At 38.0% G+C, this 20,203-nt stretch overlaps 1 protein-coding gene across 3 annotated transcripts in view; it reads left to right on the forward strand.

Moving 5' to 3' along the window:
• Positions 1-20,203, forward strand: part of alk (ALK receptor tyrosine kinase) — a 335,775-nt gene that overhangs the window by 263,384 nt on the left and 52,188 nt on the right. For all 3 annotated transcript variants that reach the window (XM_067478980.1, XM_067478981.1, XM_067478982.1), the window contains 4 exons: positions 820-953; positions 15,424-15,555; positions 18,195-18,329; positions 19,094-19,197. In XM_067478980.1, coding sequence (XP_067335081.1) covers positions 820-953; positions 15,424-15,555; positions 18,195-18,329; positions 19,094-19,197 — 505 coding nt within the window. The remainder of the gene's footprint in view (positions 1-819; positions 954-15,423; positions 15,556-18,194; positions 18,330-19,093; positions 19,198-20,203) is intronic.

Raw genomic sequence — 20,203 nt, forward strand, 5'->3', positions numbered from 1 at the left:
CCGTCATTGTCTCTCTTTAGAGGGTCCGTCAAATAATGGCTCAATGCATAGTGCTTGCATTCAAGCACACAGTCTGTTATTGAGTCTTCTGTTGTCAGTAAATTTGGTTGTGTGCTGGTGCTGTGTATAGATGCACAGCACGTGGTATTAATGCATTTACTTTCTCAATAAGGAAGCAGGGATTCCCAGGGCATTCACTATATGTGCTCTCATGACTTTTATCTAAACATGAAGGGATGGGCATGTGATAGGGGGAGGGGAGAGAGAGTGAGGACTGAGAGAGGGAGAGAGAAAGAGAAATCAGCACAATTTGCTTAATACAATTAGGGACACTTGAACTACACAAAACCAGCCACCGGTTGAGGGACGCTCGCATTTATTGCTGGACTGCAGCTCGCTTCAACACAAGGATTTGACGTGAGCGTGTTTTTGTCTTTCAAACACACTCACACCTGCTTGACTAGTGGTTTTAAATTCTAGGCATTGGTCAGCTTCGACACTCAGCTGTCAAGTGAGGTACCACCCTGCACCTGATTCATTGCGAACCTCCACATCAGTCCTGAGTAGCCTCAGAGGGCAGCCAATGCATCACCACACAAAGGAAGAAAGGGACCCTCCTAAAATGGAAGGCAACGAGGAAGCCCCAGTGTCAGCCTCAACTGAAGCCCTGGACCGTCCCTCCTCTGAAACTTTGGGAGTTCAGGCAGAGCAGGCCCGAGCTACCCTAACCCCCAACCCCCACAGCAGGTGTGGGTTTTTCTGTCAGCCATGGTGTCTGCTCATCACATTGACCCTTCTCCTGCTTTCTCTCCTTGGCAGCTGGGCAGTGGTCCACCTCACTTTTGCCACCCATAGAGGAAGACCTTTTCAGGTCTCAGCCAGCTACGACCAGCGAGTCCCCCAGGATGACACGGGCACCATTGAGCCCCACTTCACCACCAACTGCACTATGGGTAAGTTGGCACATCCATGTGCTGTTGTCTACTCTCATGTGTGATGTAAACATTTTGTCGAAATGTGTGTAAAACTGCCTTTTTAAAAAGTAGTTGGTTTGTGTTCTATCAAGTGAACTTGTCATATTCATTGGTTACAATAAAGATAAAAGAAACCAAAATCCATTTCATATATTAAGTAAACATTTTACTAATATTGGCATTTTTTGCGGTCAAAATGAACAAATACTAGATGTTACTTAATGCTCTGATTCACTGGGATGAGCATGATAAAGCCCATTTTAATCATTACAACAAAATAGCTCTTTAAAGGCTTAATGACCCAAATAAACAATATTTGCTTTAACCTTCAATTTAAAATAGCAAAGCAAAAGACAAATGTGAAGTTCACAAAACAATTTTTGTTTAATATTTATCACATGTCCGCATTGCGACTTTGTTCCAAAAGCAACTTAAATGTTTCCAACGGCAAATTGCACAGTGATTGTAACTGTAATTTTTAACTTCATTACACCGTGTTGTGCAATGAAATGCGTAGACTGTTTTATAGTGAAATAATATCCTTCTCTGTCAACCTCAAAATCTCCTGAAATTGGATTAATATAACTGATTTAATTTCCTCTGAGCTAGATGCAGAAACGCACACAACCTTTGCTTAAACATTTTGCGGACAAAACTGAAAAAATGTGGATAATATCCCTGTTTCCTCCAACGAACACGTTTGGTAGACAGAACAGGGCAAAATGTCATCTCAAGCAGCTGCTGTTTTTAACGGAACAGATTGCTGTACTGTACATGTATGAAATTATCCAGATGTGTTTTATATGTTGATTTCAAATTGATTTTCTGAGCGAGTGAGTGTAGTTTGAAAATGGCTCAGTGTTGCTCAACTTGTTTACCAGTCTACTGAATTCACACAAATAAGAACTAATCAAATTAAGGATCAACCAGTAGCTGCTTGTCATAGACTAAATTGCATTGGAATATTGGCAGCAGATTTCAAAAGAGATCGTTGTGATAAAACGTTACTTATTCACTAACCATACAATACCATGTTTTCCATTGACAGACAATTTGCAATACTGTATTTGTATTTGTAACTATGTTCTAGGATTATGCGTAGACACCTCCAGTAAATGTGTTAGAGTGTAAAATGTAGATAGTGGATCACCTGGGCAAAAGACTAAGGATGAGATTTGATAGCATTTTAACAAATCTGCATCCAGTTCTGAGTTGTTTCCAATCCCTTATCAAATCAGTTTCAGTAGTTTGTTTGTACTGAGTCAGTTACAAAACCTATTGAAACAAATCGGAAAAATAACTTTATGTTTAAATATTTTTGTTTCAAATCATGTTATTCACACTTCCTTTGTTGTGGACTATGCTGGAGTTAGGCTTGTTTATTGTTTTTGTCTTTTTTTTTGCTTGCCAATGCTTCTTAGCCAGACAGAGAGGAATAAGAGACTATAACTAAACTGCGTAAACAGAGAATATGAAGATTCAGTAACGGAGTTGTTTTGCTGTGGAGCTTTAAATGGAGCTGGCTTTTAGAACCTCTCCCTACAAAACACTGACAGATGTTTGTTCACAGCATCTTCAAAGTTCTCTCTATTTCACTATATGTTACGCTACACACTGGAAGCCATTAATGTGAGCTCTACCTTGTATTTTCCTATGAAAGCTTATAGAGCATTATACAAAAGCTTGTCATTCCCCAACTGCCTCTTTTTAAAATCAGAGAGATGCACACAGTCCAGCAAATTTAATCTTCTCTACTTTCACAGATGCTGAGTCTGTTTGAGCCTGGCAACAATGACATGGCTTTTATGCTTGGTCAATATTTCGTTCCAGAGAAACAGCATTCGGCATAAAAAGATTTGTCTGGGTCTAATTTTTTTAATTTTGATGTTTGGACTTGTGGTCAGCCCAGTGCAGGACAATTCATCAGTTGATGCAGCTGTATCTCACAGTTGATAACAAGTTCACAACACCTGACTCCCCTATTAGACTATCTGGTATTGGTTATCAAATATGTAATTGTGTGTGTGTGTGTGCGTGTGAGAGAGACTTGAACTTAAAACAAACTAAATTCTAATATTAAATACACATTTTACATATACATTTGTCACCAGAATCATCTTGCGTGACGAGAAAAGCCTCTTATGAAAGTGCAAAGACAAAGGAAAAACAAACCGATATCAGTCTTACTACAGTATCAGTTGTTCTCCACTGATTCCACTGTTCCAGCAGAGCAGGGACTGTTGCTCATGCAAATTCATCCTCTGGTGAATAGTGTCTAATTGTTGTCTGGGTTCAATGTTTTCCTCTTCACAGGCAACACAAAAATATGTGGCTTGTTTAAAAAAAAGGGGAAAAAAAGCATGTAAACGTGCCGTGCTGTCCTCTGGCACCACCTGGGTCCCCAGCACAACACGCTCTATGTACATCTCACTCCCAAACTAAGCCCTAATCCGTCTCAGCACACTTGTGTGCAGTCCCACCACATTTCACAGTGTGTCCCCTCTGGCACCTGTCACAAGGTTGGACTCAAATTACCTTTATTCATACAGTACCTACCACAAAACCCAAAGCCGGGACACTTGATTAAGGATCTCAGACTCAGTCCTCCAGCAAAGACAGTTGTTTGCTTTATTGGCTCCAGTCCTCTGCGCTCCAAATTAGTACATCACTGCTGTTAATGACTTGTATTGTCAGACTTTACAGTTTGATAGCACAAAGCTCGATTTCAACTTGTATTTAATATCATCCCTAAGGTTTAAAGCAATGCTGCACCACGGTGCAGGAAGCATAGGCGGTCACGCAGAGCACAGAATAATAGGCGGGTACCCTAGTTACAACGGTTCTTTTAATTTAATAAACAATTAATTCCTTCATTTATTTCTTTACTGACATTATCAATTGTCGTTACTCCCATAATTACGTGTCACTAGGTGCATATACTGTACCATTACTTCTGTCCTCACTACTCGATAGGGTCTTTTTCTGATATCCTCTCCCTGCTTCTGCTTTAGCATCATAGTGTTGGTGCTGGTACAGATTTGTTTTAAGCATCACTGCTTTCAGACACTGTCTCTATCTGATACACAAATGGTGAATGTAGTTCTTTTATCTGTGGTCGCAACACTACAGTGGGATTGATTTTGCAAGAGGGACAGGCACAATTTACGCATATAGCACAGCAGTCTAAACTTCATTAATAATGTCCTACATCCACAGACTGATGAACCTCCTATAATAATGTAATCTGCTCTGAAATTATAGTCAGAATGACATTTTTATTTCCAAAACAACAATTTTTCCCTTTTACTATATAAATGCAACAATATTTGATGGCTTTTCTCTAATCATGAAAATTCTGAAGTACATTTAAAAACAAGACAACATACCAAAAAACTTGCCTAGGAGACCAATAGGGTCAGAGCCCAGCTTTGGCTTTAACCTTTAATTTAAAGAGATAGACGTCTGTGAACAGAAAATTATGTTTCTTACTGGGACAGTTATGTAATGGTTTCCTAAGGAATTCAGTTTTTTTTTTTTTTGGACATCTTGGGTTATTACTTTCCTGCCTGCTGGTTTTCCCAGCTGACTAAAATTCTCATAGATAATCGAAAATAAAAAATTAGTCATAAATTCAGTGTTAATCCACTTCATGATCTTTTAACTTTGAATTGGAAATTTGACAATCTCCATTTCCTCCCTGTTAGTTGTTTTCTTGAGCAGAAAGGCAGCGATTACTCAAGCCAGTGAAGTGCGTGGAGATATAGTCAATACAGGATAAATAAATGGAGCAGTGTCTGACTTCATTCTCCATACTCTTCCACCTTAATTAACTCATCAGTCACAGAGCCAACAAGCAATCCAATTTGCTGCCCCTAAAGTGACTTGTGTGGTTATATGTGTATCTCTGGAACTCATACTTCTGACAGGAAGTTAGAATCATTCTGCTACTGCTAGTGTTTCTGTGATGGTTGTTCCATAGCTGTACACAGAATGTAATTATACAAGTGCAGCAAATCTGTCAATGACACTCTTAACCTCCTACTGTTTCTCATCCTGGAAGTAAACAGAGACCACTGTGATGACTGACAAGCTCATTACCAGATTGTGTCAATAGCAGATATGCTTTGCCTCTGTCATAGCATGGTGGTAAGGCAGAAGGTCACATTTGCCTGTTTGCCCACTGAAGAGCATATTTGGTGTTTGTGCTCACGTATTAGCCTGCACACTGTCACATTTATCATCACAATCATCATTTATTGTTGCAATTGGACATTTAGCTGAGACAAGGCAGTGGTGATCCCTGTGGGAGTCTGAACCAGAGACCTTCCCTTCCCTGCCCATTTCCCTAACCATTACATCATGCTTGTGCAGGTCTTTAATGAAGCGTCACGGCGATTCTATACTTTGAGATTAGGTACACAGCAGTGTGAGGGTGTCCCTAGGCCCATCAATCACAGGCTGCCCTGTAGACGCAATGAGGGAAATGGGTTTGGAGAAAGCTGGTGGTGCTGAATCTTGCCTTTATTTCTACCATGAGACTTTAATTGAATTTTCAATTTTTGCTTGATTTTGATTAGCTCATAAACTCATCTCATCTGGTTAAGTAAACTCATTCCACAGTACTGTGTTATTTTGTTACACCTATAAATATAATATATGCAAAAAAAAACAACTATGGATTTGTTTGTGACATTAAGAGACTATCAGTTGTAGCTATTGAAGGATGACATACTAGGGACAACCTGTAGATTTACAAATGTATAAACTGACATATATGTGATAGGCTCATTAAATATGGCAAGTGGTGCATCACATTTATCCATCTTATGACCTGAAAGTGTGATTTTATTTCATTTTTTCTGACATCCTAAAATCATTCATTCTGTAAATCTTTCAGCAGAAGGATCACACTCACAAAGTAAACTTTTGTGCTAAACCTGTTTCACTATTTTTGTCTGATGGTGCTCTCTGGACTAGTTTTATGATTCAGTTCCATTAAACTCAAAAATAACTCAAAATATGTGTTCCATGGCCTACTATATGCTCAACTTTTACAGCTTTTACTTTTGACATTATTGCTATCTTGATAAATTGCTGTCTAATTTTATCATCTTCATTGTACCTGCTATAGGTTATGCTTTGCTGCTATTTCCCATTGTAGCTTAAGTTAAAATAAAACAGTGCCAAAATGTCCTGAGGGAGGAATAAAGTCAATAGTGAATCAAAAATAAATAATAAAATGTGTACAACATTTGTAAAATGTTACTATATGTACTAATATGTTTAGATTTCCATTTCCTTCAATGCGATTTCAGTTTAAGGGGATGCTAACGTAACCCTAAACCCAACATCTGAAAAATGTTCATTCATCATTAGAAGTAATAACAATTGAAACAGATGTTATAGTAAAATAAAGAAAATTTCATCTTGAAAGATTAATAAAAAATAACACAAAATTACACTATTTGACATTTCAAAATAGGGGAATTTCCAAACTTTTGCATCCAACTATAATTGAAAATTCGACACAGGTCTTGCTTGTGTTCTTTCCTTTTATTTAAAGAAAGCGTGTATTTTCTGTTAAAATGCATCTCATTTTTATACACCTGTAAGCTGACAGTTATCTGTCGCTAAAAGTCACTTGTCAATTGTAAAGCAAAAACAGAAAGAGAGAAAAGCAAATGGCAAACAATGTTTAGGAGCTATTCCAAGTAGAATGTGCTAGATACTTCCATTGCCAGCCACATAGAGGTGTACAGCTATTTCTTCTGAACATCTATTCTAACACAATGGGATTTTATCCATTAAATTGTGGGGTTTGCTCTCCCCCGGATATTCTGGAATTGAAAAACAGAACGAAAAAGTATTTTCCTCGCGAACATTGTATCGTTATTTCAAAGGAGATTAAGATATGTATGTTCAACGGAGAAACTCTTTCATTTTTAGCCAAGGCCTTTGAGAAGCTTTGACGGCAATTAGCAGTTCATCTACTTTACTTGCCAAATTTACTTTGACATAATTAGATGGAGATTATTCTTTTATTTGCTCAGGATACTTTTAGGTCCTTTGGAAAGTTGTTAGGGTCACACATTGTTAGCCCAAGGAGAATGTCAAGTGACAAAAAAAGTAGCCACAAGTACACAGCAAAACACAGCTCATCAATTAACAGCAGATACCATCCTGCCAAGACAAGGTCCTATCTGGCAGTACTAGGCTTCATTACATTCTACCTCTAATGTCTTGCCTTGGGCCTTGCTGTGAGCAGCATTCCCTCAACATAAAGTTGGTTTCAGTAGCAGGCAACTTTCCAAGGCATCCACACAGACACTTTCATTTTAACATAGTGTTAAATGGCCCAGGATACCGTGCATTTTCCCAGCAAACATATTCTGAACATAACAGGCGTCAAAATCAACTGTCAGGAAAGAGGACATTTTAGCGTGTTAAGCATTAGTTAGTACAATGTACTCATAAAAATCTTAATCAGGCCATTGACTCACTAATGTCAAATGACAGACTTTACTGTTTTATATATTTTTGCTTTCGTTATTTGTGATTTGCTGTATTGTTCTATGTATTAGTTGCAACTAATGTCTGTCAAATATATTTCGTACTTACGTAGTACTGCCTTATACGTCTAGTACACTTTCCAAAGTGGTTTACCTATCTTTCTTGTAGTTTATTTATGAAGTACAGAGAATTATAATTAAAACATCATACTGTACATATAGTGTCATTTAAAATTTATGAACCCTTTCTGCATTAATACTAGCAAAAATTTGTTCCGTTTGCAATTCAGACAAAAAATACACATTCTTCTTATTAATTGTGGAAAAATTAAAAAAAACTTGAATATCTTGAATAAGTCTGTAAACCTCTAGTATTATCAATTAATTTGAAAGAGAAATTACAACTGACCCTCAGAAGTCAACAGTATATCTGTCCATTTTAAATAATTCAGATTTCACCTTTATATTTTGCCATGCAGATATTTGGTGTCATTTTTTTTCAGCACAACCTCACCTTTTTGCCAATATTTTTTTCTTTTTTTCATTTTGACATACTGTAATAACACATTAGATCTAGAGACTACATGTTCCAGCAGAAACTTTTTTAAAAGTCAAAAATTTCCAAGAAGAAGCATCGCTACAGGCATCCTAATTAATGAACACACGTGAACCATTTAACATAACTCTGGCTTTACTTCGTCTCTCATCACCATTTCATTAAATTATGTCAGACCTGTTCCCTGTAACCAAATCAAGTAAACTATGCAGCATTAAGGACCAAGTATCTCAGAAAATTCAAATTTCTTTAAAATAATATACTGTAATGGTTTTAAATGAAACAATAGATACAATCTCTACTTTGAGACTGATGATTTGATGTCCTAAAATCTGTACTCTGCTTCAAGTATGTGTCGTCACTCACGGTTGAAAAACCAGCATGTAATTAATATACTGAACGTTTATAATGCACAAAATGCTTAGAATGACACTACAAAGTCCACATAAAAGTAAAACCAGCTTAAAGAACAATTGCCACTGGTATCAATTTTAGTTATACTTTAAAAATAGTATTAAATGTTGTATGACTTTACCTATGCATATGAAAGGTTTGTTGTAAAAATAATAATCTATAGACTGTGCATTACATACTAAATGTTTTATTTTCAGTTCCTATGTGCACCAGTCTGCTCTTGTGTGTGCTGCTGTCTCTCCAGCAGGGAGCATGACAGATAGTGACAGTGACTGGGCAGAGCTCTGACCAATCGAGCATGGCTGTGTGCAGTTAATTGAATTCCTGAGCAAATATGTCTTGTCCTGTCGACTGTCCAGTGGGAAACTCAGCTGCATCCATCTTCAGCATCCCAACCACTGTAAATCATCAGGAATATCTCCAGATACTTTAGTAGGGCATCGAATTAATGGCACCTTCCTTGCTTTTGTCCCGTGCGATTGCTAACCCCATCCCTCATATGACAGGGGACAGTCTCACCACATTTAAGGATTCAAATTACTGAATGACCATAATAGAATACACAAACTTTGGATATTCTGAATTGTATCCTAGACTCCTTAAACCCCCTGACGGTTTTTTATATTGTTCTTTTAACTGTGCTGCAAGTAATTCCTGTTCTGTATACAAAAAGCAAATGAAGATTTCAAACCATGCAATTCTTCACACTGTTTCTATAACACACAAAGTGATGTCCGGATATGACTGACATGCCTCCTCCTAAATCCATATTACTATCAGTATGAGTCTACCTTTTCAATAATTCCAGATTGTTTTTTTTGCAGCTCCCCTTCAACAATGCCCATCTGTGCTCCAATCTAAAAGAAATCTTCACAAAAATACTGCTAAAGTTTTATTCAAATGGTGAGACAAATTGCTTTGCATGATCTTATGACAGATCTGCAAGTGAGGCATCACTATCAGCAAATCTCCAAAATAAGATGTGCATGACCCTGTTATGCAAACATACGAAAATGTTAAGTGTTGAATTGATTGTTAGGTGGAGTGTGTGGAAAAGAGGAACCACTCGGTGCACTATTTCTTTGTTCTGCACATCACACACAACTACACCACGATAACACGAATTTACCTAGTTGGTAAACACACTATGAACAAATGACTCCCAAAAACCTTCTTTTCTTACCCTCTTTCTTTATTTAAAGATTTTTAGTAACCACAATGCCACAAACCAGTTTTTTAAATGGATTTTTTCAATACATTTATACATTAAAAAAAAATTACTTATTCTTCTTGTGTATAAATTAGAATTTAACATCAGTTTAATTTTGAAATTTATGCACCTCAGTTGTAGGAAAGCAGGTCAAGTTCTACAGGTAATGTAAGGTAATGTATACTGTTGCCCATAAAGTTGGGATAAAATATTTTTTACCTCTGCTAATGAAATTATTGTGACAATGTCGTTATTCTTGATAGAAAAAGTGTATATCTTCTAATAACTTTATTGATCAGTCTCTTCTAAACAACATATAATTAACCTTTGCAAAAAAGTGGAATGTGTCTGAAAACAAAATGACTACAACTTTATGTGCAACAGTGTATTATTTTTATATTATTGTATAATTTATAAGACATTAGGGTCATAACATAGTATCTGTATTGTGACTTGCAGTATACTGTATGTATCCATATCTGATCCTTGTTGGAAGAGATAAAAAAAAATCGTTTTATTTGTAACACCACCACAATATGTAGCAGAAATGTACAGTAATGACTGCTAACACTGTGATGGTGATAAATGAACCCTGGACCCTTCTTTGGATGCAGCCGTTAACAATGCCAAAGTAAGATCCACTCCGTACGCCTACTGAATGCCACCAGTGCCACCAGCAACACTAACTAAAAGTTGTCAACACTCAATCCTGGTAACCTGGTCTTTATAGATTGTGACTGATGGCTCTGGCTCTCTTCGTTCCTCCCTGACATTTCAACAAAAACTACAAGGGGTGAGAAGTACAGTAAACAGCAGGATATCTGTCTCATTGCCTTTCCTTTAGCTTTGCAACAAAGAGATCAATGTCAATGTAGGCCTGCAACTCTGACTCTAAAACCCAGTGGGGCTTAAAAAAGACATCATAACATTATTTTGAAATGAAACTAATTTGTTATGAGTTTTCAAAACCTGGCTGGTGGTAAACTGAATCCAGTTCTGTTGTTGTTTTGTCCAAGATTGTATCAGAAATTTGCCTAAGTTAAAAAAAAAAAATAGACATTTCCTTCATTAGGAGGCTAAATGTGTCATTTTGCATAATGTAATGTCTTATGTATTCAGAAGCAGTTGTCAAGCTAACACGTAGATGATATAACCCCAGTTTTGCTAAAAGCCATGCACAGAGACAGTAATGTTTGCCATTTAGCTGCATCCAAAAAACACCTCAATGCCTGCGTTTGCGAATCTTTGTTGTCATTTATCACCAGCTGCTCTGCCCCCTTCAGTCACCTCTCCAACACATCGCCACTCATTCATCGTTCCCCTCACAACGTCAAACCAACCCCCGAGCACATGGATAACAAAACTCACATACTCCCACAGGCAATGCATCCCCCACTGACCCACTTGTTTTCAGAATCTGACAAGTGTGATTTAAGAACTACGATAGGCCAGGAGTGCAGCAGCCATGTCTGGCTGCACTTCTCTTCTGCAGCAGCTTAAAGTCCAGTGAAATCACCACTTTGATACTTTTTACTTCATCAGACTTCGATAAATTGATGAAATGATATCAGAGGTGGTAAGTAACAATGTGCACGAGGCTCCTAACATATCTTCTCCATTTGAAGAGTTTGGTGCGTATGATTGAAAGCGGGAGGCAGCCGTTCACAGATGGGACTCAGTATGCTGGTAATAGAGATACTGTAACGTTAGTTAACTCACTACTTTGTTTCCCTGTATAATTACTTGGTGTCTCGGATGCAGCCTGTCGCTCCAGTGAATGTTTGTGTATGGAGTATTTGTGTGTATACTATAAGGGGCAGTTCCAGAGGGTGGCGAGGAGTTGGGTGATTTAATAATTTTCAAATGATAATAATATCACATTATGTCCAGTTAGCATTACTCATAAGAAGCGGGTAGACATGTACTTTTTACCTTTATTCTTTAATTAAATTACAGAGACGGTACTTTTTCACTTTTACTTGAGCAAGAGTTGAACCTTTACTCCTACGAGGTTTTTTTTATTTTATTTTATTTTTTACAAGAGTCTGTATCTTTATCTTTCTTCAGACTGGGGTTCTTTTCTGAAAAAAGAAAACCAATGAGCATGACTGAGAAAACCAATGAGCATGACTAAATACACATAGCAAGACATCTATACTCACACAGTTGGTTATAAACAAACAAGCCTCCATCTCATCTCATTTTCATGATATTAGATATTTACAGTACCTTCGTCTGGGCTTATGTGCCTTTGAGACTCTAGTTCTATGTATTAAAGCATGTACACAGCCTTTAGTTGGTACAAATAGGGCTGACAGATTATTCATAATGTGCAGCACAGCACTGGCAAAAAAGGATATTCATTATGAAAGTCATTTACTCAGTCTAATATGTTTTCAAAGAATTTGAAATGGATTACTCACTGACATGTTAATGTGGCTCTCTGCAGCCATTAAGGTTCTACCACAATAGTGGACTGTGGGAGGCCCCTGACTAATGTGTTTTTTACCAATAAAAAATGACACCCCCTCTTTTTAATCCATAGATTTGACTGAGCCAGTTTCCTACTGGGCCCTATAAGGTTTCTCAACACCAGTGAAAAAAGAAATGAAGTGTGCTGTTAATCAAGCGTGGCCAAGAAATGTCTGTTCTCTGCTGCATAATAACTAAACACTCATTTCAGGGCAACTGCCATAAAAAATAAGGCAAAAGCTACTGTACTGTTATTACCTAGGAGAGAATGTCCAATAAGAGTTTTCATACTGTCTACTTTTGAGAAGGTTATTAATTTGATTTGTTATTTTTAGTTTCAACTGATTGCGAGGGTCCAAAACGTTCAATTTTAGTTAATATTTGATCTAAATAGACTACACATCAAACTAAGTGTACTGCAGTTTTTTGGCCTCCAGGCTCTGCACACGTCATTGAAAACTACGGATGGCCTTTATTTCACAGCACAAATTTTCTCTATGAATTGGAGTATTTATTATAAACCTGCTAAAGCATGCTACTATACAAAGTCTGCATCTTTAAACACCTAATAATAGGTAATGGCAGCACGATTGTCTATAAATACTTTCAACTACCTTCTGTATTTTTTATTAATCCTGGTCGTGATTTTCGTGCCTGGTGTCAGTAAAGTTCCATTACTACAATCAAAAATAATATCTACAGTAAATGAAGAAGTAATATTGTAGTTAGTAGAGTTTGGCCTTTTCAGCGGCAGCTCTGAGAATTCAGTGCTTGGCAGCTTAAGAAAACACATGTAAACACATGTAAATTAAAAAAACACAAGCAAGTAAGAAGAAAAACACTGCAATTACAGAAAGCATAACCGAATAGGGAAAAATGCTCGGTGAACACAAAAACAATTGACACAGCAGACACAACAACAGAAATGTTTCTGGGTAGCAAATACGGACAACTTAATTAAATACATGTCCGAATAATGTCATTAGAAAATGAAAAACAAAAACAAATAGAAAACTCACATGTCAGCTCATTGTGCATTACCAGTCAACTTTAAAAGTTTTAGTAACAATAACAACCAAAAATTACAAATATGCTTAAGTACAGATACTGGTGTAAAAAAGTAGAAGTATGCTATCGTGCAAATCATTTCCATTTTCTATCAATCCTAGGAATGGTTGGATTTTTGCTATTAAGGAGCTTTCATCATCCATTTAAAATTAGTAATAATTTTTAAATTTAAAACATGGTGGCCCAACTCTACCAACTGCACCACTGCCGCCCCTTCTTTAAATATTTTGGATCAAATGCCGGCATATGTTATTTTAAAAAATTAACTGCATTTGATCCCAACTGCAATTAACTGCATTTTTATAAGTAATTTATTACTTCATGTAAATACTGTCCAAAGCTGCTGGAATGGGGTCAGAATTTAACAGTCCCCACTGGCCACTCCTTTAAACTGCCCCTGCCTTTATGCAAAACAAGATAAGTTAACTAACGTTACAGTATCTGTCTTACACACTTTTAACAGACCCGTCTGTGAACAGCTGCCTGTCGCTGTCAGTGCCGAGGAACCAACTCTTCGAAAAGCAATAAGAAACGTGTAAGGACCTACTGTAGATTTGGAGCAAAGCTATTCTGATATTAGAATATCACACATTGTACATAGCTCCTGGTCAATACACATTTTCCCTGTGAGCGAAATAAAGCAAAATAAAAAAATATTTATATTTCCCCTTATGCTTATTTAAACTAAAGTAACAAGCATGTTTTAAAAATGTAAGATGTAGAATTGTTAGATATTTGTTTTAAAAATGTAGGGATTAAAAAAAATACTCAAACACAGATACAAGTGTGTCCCAGCTGTGTCGGTAAATGTTTAGTGCCCCTGTCGCTGTAGTGTTCACACTTGGACAAGCTTGTTGTTGTGGTGGTGACTCGTTAAGCTACCGAAGTCAATCGGTGTGAGGAAATAAGCTAATAGTTTTTATTAAGTTTGTTTTGGCTTCCAATGGTGTAATTCAAATTTGTATTTAGTTGTGTTTTCTGTATTTGCTCCCTGAAAACCTTTTTCCTTTTCCATTTGCAAAGCATTTGTGCATTTGGGGGATTCCGTACTTCTGAGTGTTTGTTTTTTCGTTTGCTTCTTTCACACGTGATTGTTGTTGAGTTGGTCTAAGCTGGTCATTACCCTCTGCCACATGTTTGTGAATCAGTCACCCGAGTTTGACTCTGAGATGGAGAAATGTAGCACCTAAGGTGTATCATCATATCAAACTGTGTGTGTGTACAGCCATTAGAAGTTTCTCGTAAAAATGAGTCCATCATTACTGCCTATCCGGTCAGCTCAGCTAACAGTATTTGCTCTACACTTCCTCTCCTGTCATGGACTCCAGCGTTATCAGACTTCTTCTGTCTGAATAGAGAACAAATCTACATAATACAGATCAAGGGCAAACTACAGTAAGCGGAGCCAGTCACTCATGATAAGAATCGCTTCTCCTTTTTCCTTATGAAGGGAGGGTGAAACGAGATCCCCATCAGCACACAGTTTTTTTTTTTTTTCCACTTTTATGTTTTGTTCTCTGTGCTGTGATCAGCTTCTGATGATTTTGGTAGAGGTGAGCAGTCCGTTTTTACAACCTGGAGATATCGCCTCACTGATTTGCATAGATATGCAAATGTGCAAATGCCCCATGTTACAATTGAGTTGTTGAGGCCTTGTGATATCAATCTGTGTGTGTGTGTGTGTGTGTGTGTGTGTGTACACATTATGCTACCTTCTACTGTATCTAGGTCATTGTTTCTCCTTCTTGTGTTTCTCGTCTGATTGATATGTACTGTATTCATAGGCAGATGCTTATGCAGCCCAGGCCAAGTTATTTATGATGTTACAAGCAGCTTGTGAGTGTTCTACAGAGTTACAATGAAGGATTATATTAGCCTCTGTCACTGACTGATGTACTTTTATGTACTGTTTGTATATTTAATACAGTTTGTAAGTTGTGTTTTCCCTGAGTGGCCAATTAGTGTTTTGTATCTAACGTAAAACAGTAGCAGCAATATTCAATAAGTACATTTAATCAGGAGTTATTTTTCCTTAGCTCTAAATTAAGATTTGGGGGTTCTTGTTACATCATACTTTTGACTAGTAAGTAAATCATTTCCTTAACTTGCACAGTGGAAACATTTGTGTTTGCAATGAATGTTGCAACAGTGTACTATGTGTAAAGTAACTCTCAAGGTGATGAGTTTTCTTTGTCTTCTTCCCCTACGTTCTCTGCCCAGAATCTTCGCCCGGGCCCAACATCACACTGGAGGGTCAGTACCACTGTTACCAGGGACCAGGGATCCCACTGGACAAACTGTGTGACTTCACTACAGACTGTCCACTCGGCGATGATGAAGGCGACCTATGTCGTGAGTACACCGTCACAATGGAGCACAGCTGTTGATGGGAAAGCTCACATGTCCACTGGCCTTCTGCATTTATTTGTGAACAATTGTCTTTAATGAAGCAGTTGCATCCTGCCTACTAGTGCAAGAACTGAGCATCCACGTGAGCTTTCCTGACAACGAGGCAAGAGTAGAGGCAGAAAAAAAAGGCAATGGAGCTATGGTTGGCTAGCATTTCTCACCCCTGACAAATTCCTTGGTTGTTATTTCTATCTCTTTGCACATTTGTTTTCTGCTTTTCTCCAGGCCTATGAGGATCACTAGTCTAGTATGTTGACATCTTACTCACAAGTGAAATCCCCCCAGCCCTTGTGTGTGTGTGTGTGTGTGTGTGTGTGTGTATATGTGTATATATCCTCCTCCTGCCTACAGGGCGTGTCAGCCTCTCATGTGAGAGGCTTATTGACATGATGCCTGCTTCATAATGCTTATAGGTTTGCTAACTATGGGAGCTTAGAGATAAGAGTGTAACAAGGTACAGTTTCTCTTCTCATTAATGATTGGGCTGCGGGGCTAACCCAAAGGTACGATGTCCATTTGAATGGTATAAATGATATAAATGAAAAATGAGCATACTGTAAATCTGAAATAAATGATTAATGACACTACTATTTTTGGAGCTACAGCAGCAACAAACAGAGCATGTAAATTGTGGTTTAGTAGTTGTCTGATGGGGAATAGCTTATTGCCATGAGTCCACTAAAAATGATCCACTCCACTTTTCTCTGCATCACCACACACCTTTTCCACTGTGTTCCCTCATAATGCTGAAAGTGCACAGAAGCATGAAGGCCAGCTGTCATTTGCTTTAAAGCAAGGTTCTGTCTCTGTCACTCAATCTATTTGGAAAATAATAATAAGCTTTATCCCTTCTGATGAAGGACAAGTGCTGCAGATCCATAGTTCATTTCACCCTGTCACTCTCACACTTCTCTCTCCTTTGCTTGTCACACAGTTTACTGCTGTTCGTTTTGGTCTTCTCCATCACGCATCACAAGTACCCCTGCTAACCAAATCACAGTGTTTCCTCTCTGATGGCCCGTTCACTGTGATCTACCCACAATTTAACTTTATCTGATTTGATCTATTTAAAACCTTCGTACGCTGTGCCAAGGCTCATTAACAGAAAAAAAGCAATTAGAAACAGAAGGAACAAATGTAACTTTTGTCAATCACAAAGATTTCTGACTTATAGAGAAAAGCAACTCTCTGTGGATCCTCCTCACTACCTTACACCAGCCTCATTATGCATCAATGCATCCTCCACTCTCTAAGAGTCACAGCTCCTCCTGTTTGATTTTAGTTGATCTAAATTCTGCAGACACCCCACTGCTTTCCAGCACTACTGTACAGTGTCCCTGCAGCTATGGTGAAATGCTGCTTTGCATCAAAGGTGGATACAAGTAGAAATTTAAAGTGGTAATCTGCACGATAATTTTTTGCTCTTCGTGGAATACCATAAGGGTATTTCTCAGTCTGGGTAACTATGTTGCTGTTGCTAGTGATTCTAAACTAGCCCCCACCACATAACACCTTTTGATTTTTCATCGATTATAAATTGTGTGTTTGTTTGTTTTTAAGTCACTTCCATAATCTATAGGTGGATTTGCTCTGTTTATGGTCCCATTATTTGGATGATGTCATTTCCCCAAACCCACTGTTATCAGGGCACATACTGTACACATTGTCAAAGAGTAGCACCTCAGGAGAAAGGAAGCATAAATCAAATGTAGGGTGAAAACTTTCCAAACACTGAGATGAAACTCAAACCTCCACGGCATTATCACAACCTCCCAACTTAACTTTTCTGTCTGATTTGAATCAGTTATGCAAGTAACAAAATCATTTTTTCCCATACTGCTCTATACCAAGTGAAAAGCCCACCTAAAGCCTGTCATGTATATCAATCAAAAACTCATTCACACATACCTATGTTGTATTTATTGTCCTCTAATAGTGTCTTAACTAAATGTAATGAGAGATGCCTTGTTTTCAAATCATATGACACAGTAACAAGGAGACTGATCACACACACAAGCACGAATCTTCTCCACTTCGCGATCCAATTAAACCTGTTTACTGCATTGCTGTTGTACAGACTCACTATGTAAATGGTAGTCAGTTGGCTCTATGTTTCGGAGGTATTTCAACTGAATTGCCACCCCTAAAACACATCATGTCACCACTTCAGCTTTCTCATTTCCCTTGAGAACCACTTCTTCTGCCTTTTCCTATCCCCACCCAAAGGCAATTCAGGCTTTTTCTATTTTCTGCTTCTGTTTCTAGAGTCACTCCCCCCTCTTCTGCACCTCAACCCTAATTTTCACCAATACATGGAATCTTGTGAGCCATTAGTCTGCACCCCCCATATGCCTCTCTCCCTTTCTTAACCTCTTTACTTCTACTGTCGCTCAACTCCTTGATCCCCATCCCCTGTCCTTTTTCTCCTTGGCAGTTTGCCTGTCAGTGTTCACTCCATTTTCTCTTCTTTAACCCCCCTGCTGGGCCTGTCGACTCATTATATGCCCACCCCAATCCCTCCACCATCCACCCCTTATCTTCTCTTCTCCTCCCCTGATATATTCTCTCTCCTGTCTCTTCAGGCCACTTTCTCAATGGCAGCTACTGCTCTTTTGAAGAGGGTGAGTGCAGTTGGCAGACAATAATGGGTCGTGGTCTCTCCTGGAGAAGACTCCAGTCTCCAGCCAAGGCTACCAGGCAGAGCTGCCCATCATCAGGTGGCTCATACATGTCTGTTACACTATTAGAAACACTGTTCTGATTAAATAATGCATTAGCCTGTTTGCAGCTTTGCGTAAGTGTGTATTGTTAATGCCTCATGAGAGAGTTAGAGAGAGTTAAAAGGGGGAAAGGGAAGAAAAAGTGCAGCATAAACCAATAATCTTGATCTTTTGAGTAATAGTTTATTAATGTGGAAGGATATCCAGAAGCTCTGATGTGTCAGACATGGGCTTGTTGTCTTGTTCAGAACACACTTTGCAGCTTCAAACTGAATCCCACTGGGTGTAAAAACTTAAGCGTGCAGGATCTGAGTCCTACACCTGCAGTCCACCGTCAGTGCAGTGACTTGAGTGTGTCTCTTGATGAGATTTTAAAGTGTTAGTTGTCTCAGCCTTGTGTTTGTTCTGAACTATTTACAGAACTCTCAGAGGTAGTGTAGGGAAACTATAAATGGAGCATTGTAAGTTTATACCATATTTAGTGACTTGATGTATAATTTTTTTTTCTGTCATTATTTTGTTACAATTGTTACCTGGATGAGAGAAAATCACTGTTAACTATATTGCTGTTGTCATATTGATTATTCTGTGCATCAAAGTAGGGCAAGGGGAGAATGGGAGAAATATGCAAACAGCTTACCAAACACTTTTTAAAACCTATAAATCTATTGCACGTCCTCTCATTTGAATTTAAATGCAAACCTTCAGAATCTATAATAATGTTTTTTTATTTACTCTTTTTTTTTGTTTGTGTGTTAAAGGTGCTACATTCAGTGTGGAGGGAGGCCAGTCCAAAGGACAGCGTAGCTCAGCATTACTGAGGAGCCCTCTTTTTCCCCCTCCTCTAAGAAATTCACCATGCACGGTGAGCAAACTAGTTTTTCTCCTCACAGCAAACATCATCTCTATTCTTGGACGTCCACATACAAATATGTGATTAGATGTGCACAAAAGACATTTCATTAAGTCCCTTGTGCCACCATTTCATTGCTGTGTCTGTCAAGCTTTCCTCTCGCAGGTATGCAGTTTACCGGGATAACGGCGTCAGATTTACGGTGTCATTTTTGAAACTGTCTTTGATTTCACACAGAAATAAAGAAAAGCAGCCTACTCATTTTGAACTGATGACCATGGGTGTTCTTACCTAAAATAAATATGGCTACTACATTATACCAGCTTTAAGTAGCTCATTTAGAGGCTAACTTTGGTCTTTTTTTTTTCAAATGCTCAAACAATGTCTGTCAGTTGGCGACTTGGATAAGCTTACTTGTCTGTGCCGTAGATTGGTTGTTTGCTCTGACTTGTCATTGTTCCCCTAAAAAAAGCTTGTGCACACACAGTTGATTCAGACCTACAGGGTCACGGTGATTTAGAGCATTTAGGGCAACATTTATTAAACAACTGTTTCCTAAAAATTAAGTATAAAGACAAGGTTTTCTAATTAGTGCAAACACAAATTTTTGTTATTATATATGAAGAAATGTCAATTGTTTCACAAAGTGCAGCATAAACCAAACACACATTACTGTTTTTAAAACAATGTTGATCAGTTTATGTTATTTTTATTGCTGTGTTACTGATGTGTCATCATGTTAAAATATCCCTTATATTATAATGTGGTTCAAGCACTTAAATTACATGCTAAAGTCTTGGCATCCTTCATCACTGCACCGAGCTGCATATTTTTTACTATAAAAACACCAGTACATTGGTTTGGACTTTGCCCTACCTAAAATTATATGAAGTAGCTCTTTGAAACCTGAGGAAGAGGTAACTCTTTCCTAATTGACTCTTTCCTCATACTGTTGTCAAAGGACGCACTGGTGTGGTGTCTTCTGAAAGGGTTCATCATATTGTACTTCTGCTAGCAT

The sequence above is a fragment of the Channa argus genome, chromosome 16, assembly GCF_033026475.1.
Source record: "Channa argus isolate prfri chromosome 16, Channa argus male v1.0, whole genome shotgun sequence".
NCBI lineage: Eukaryota > Metazoa > Chordata > Actinopteri > Anabantiformes > Channidae > Channa > Channa argus.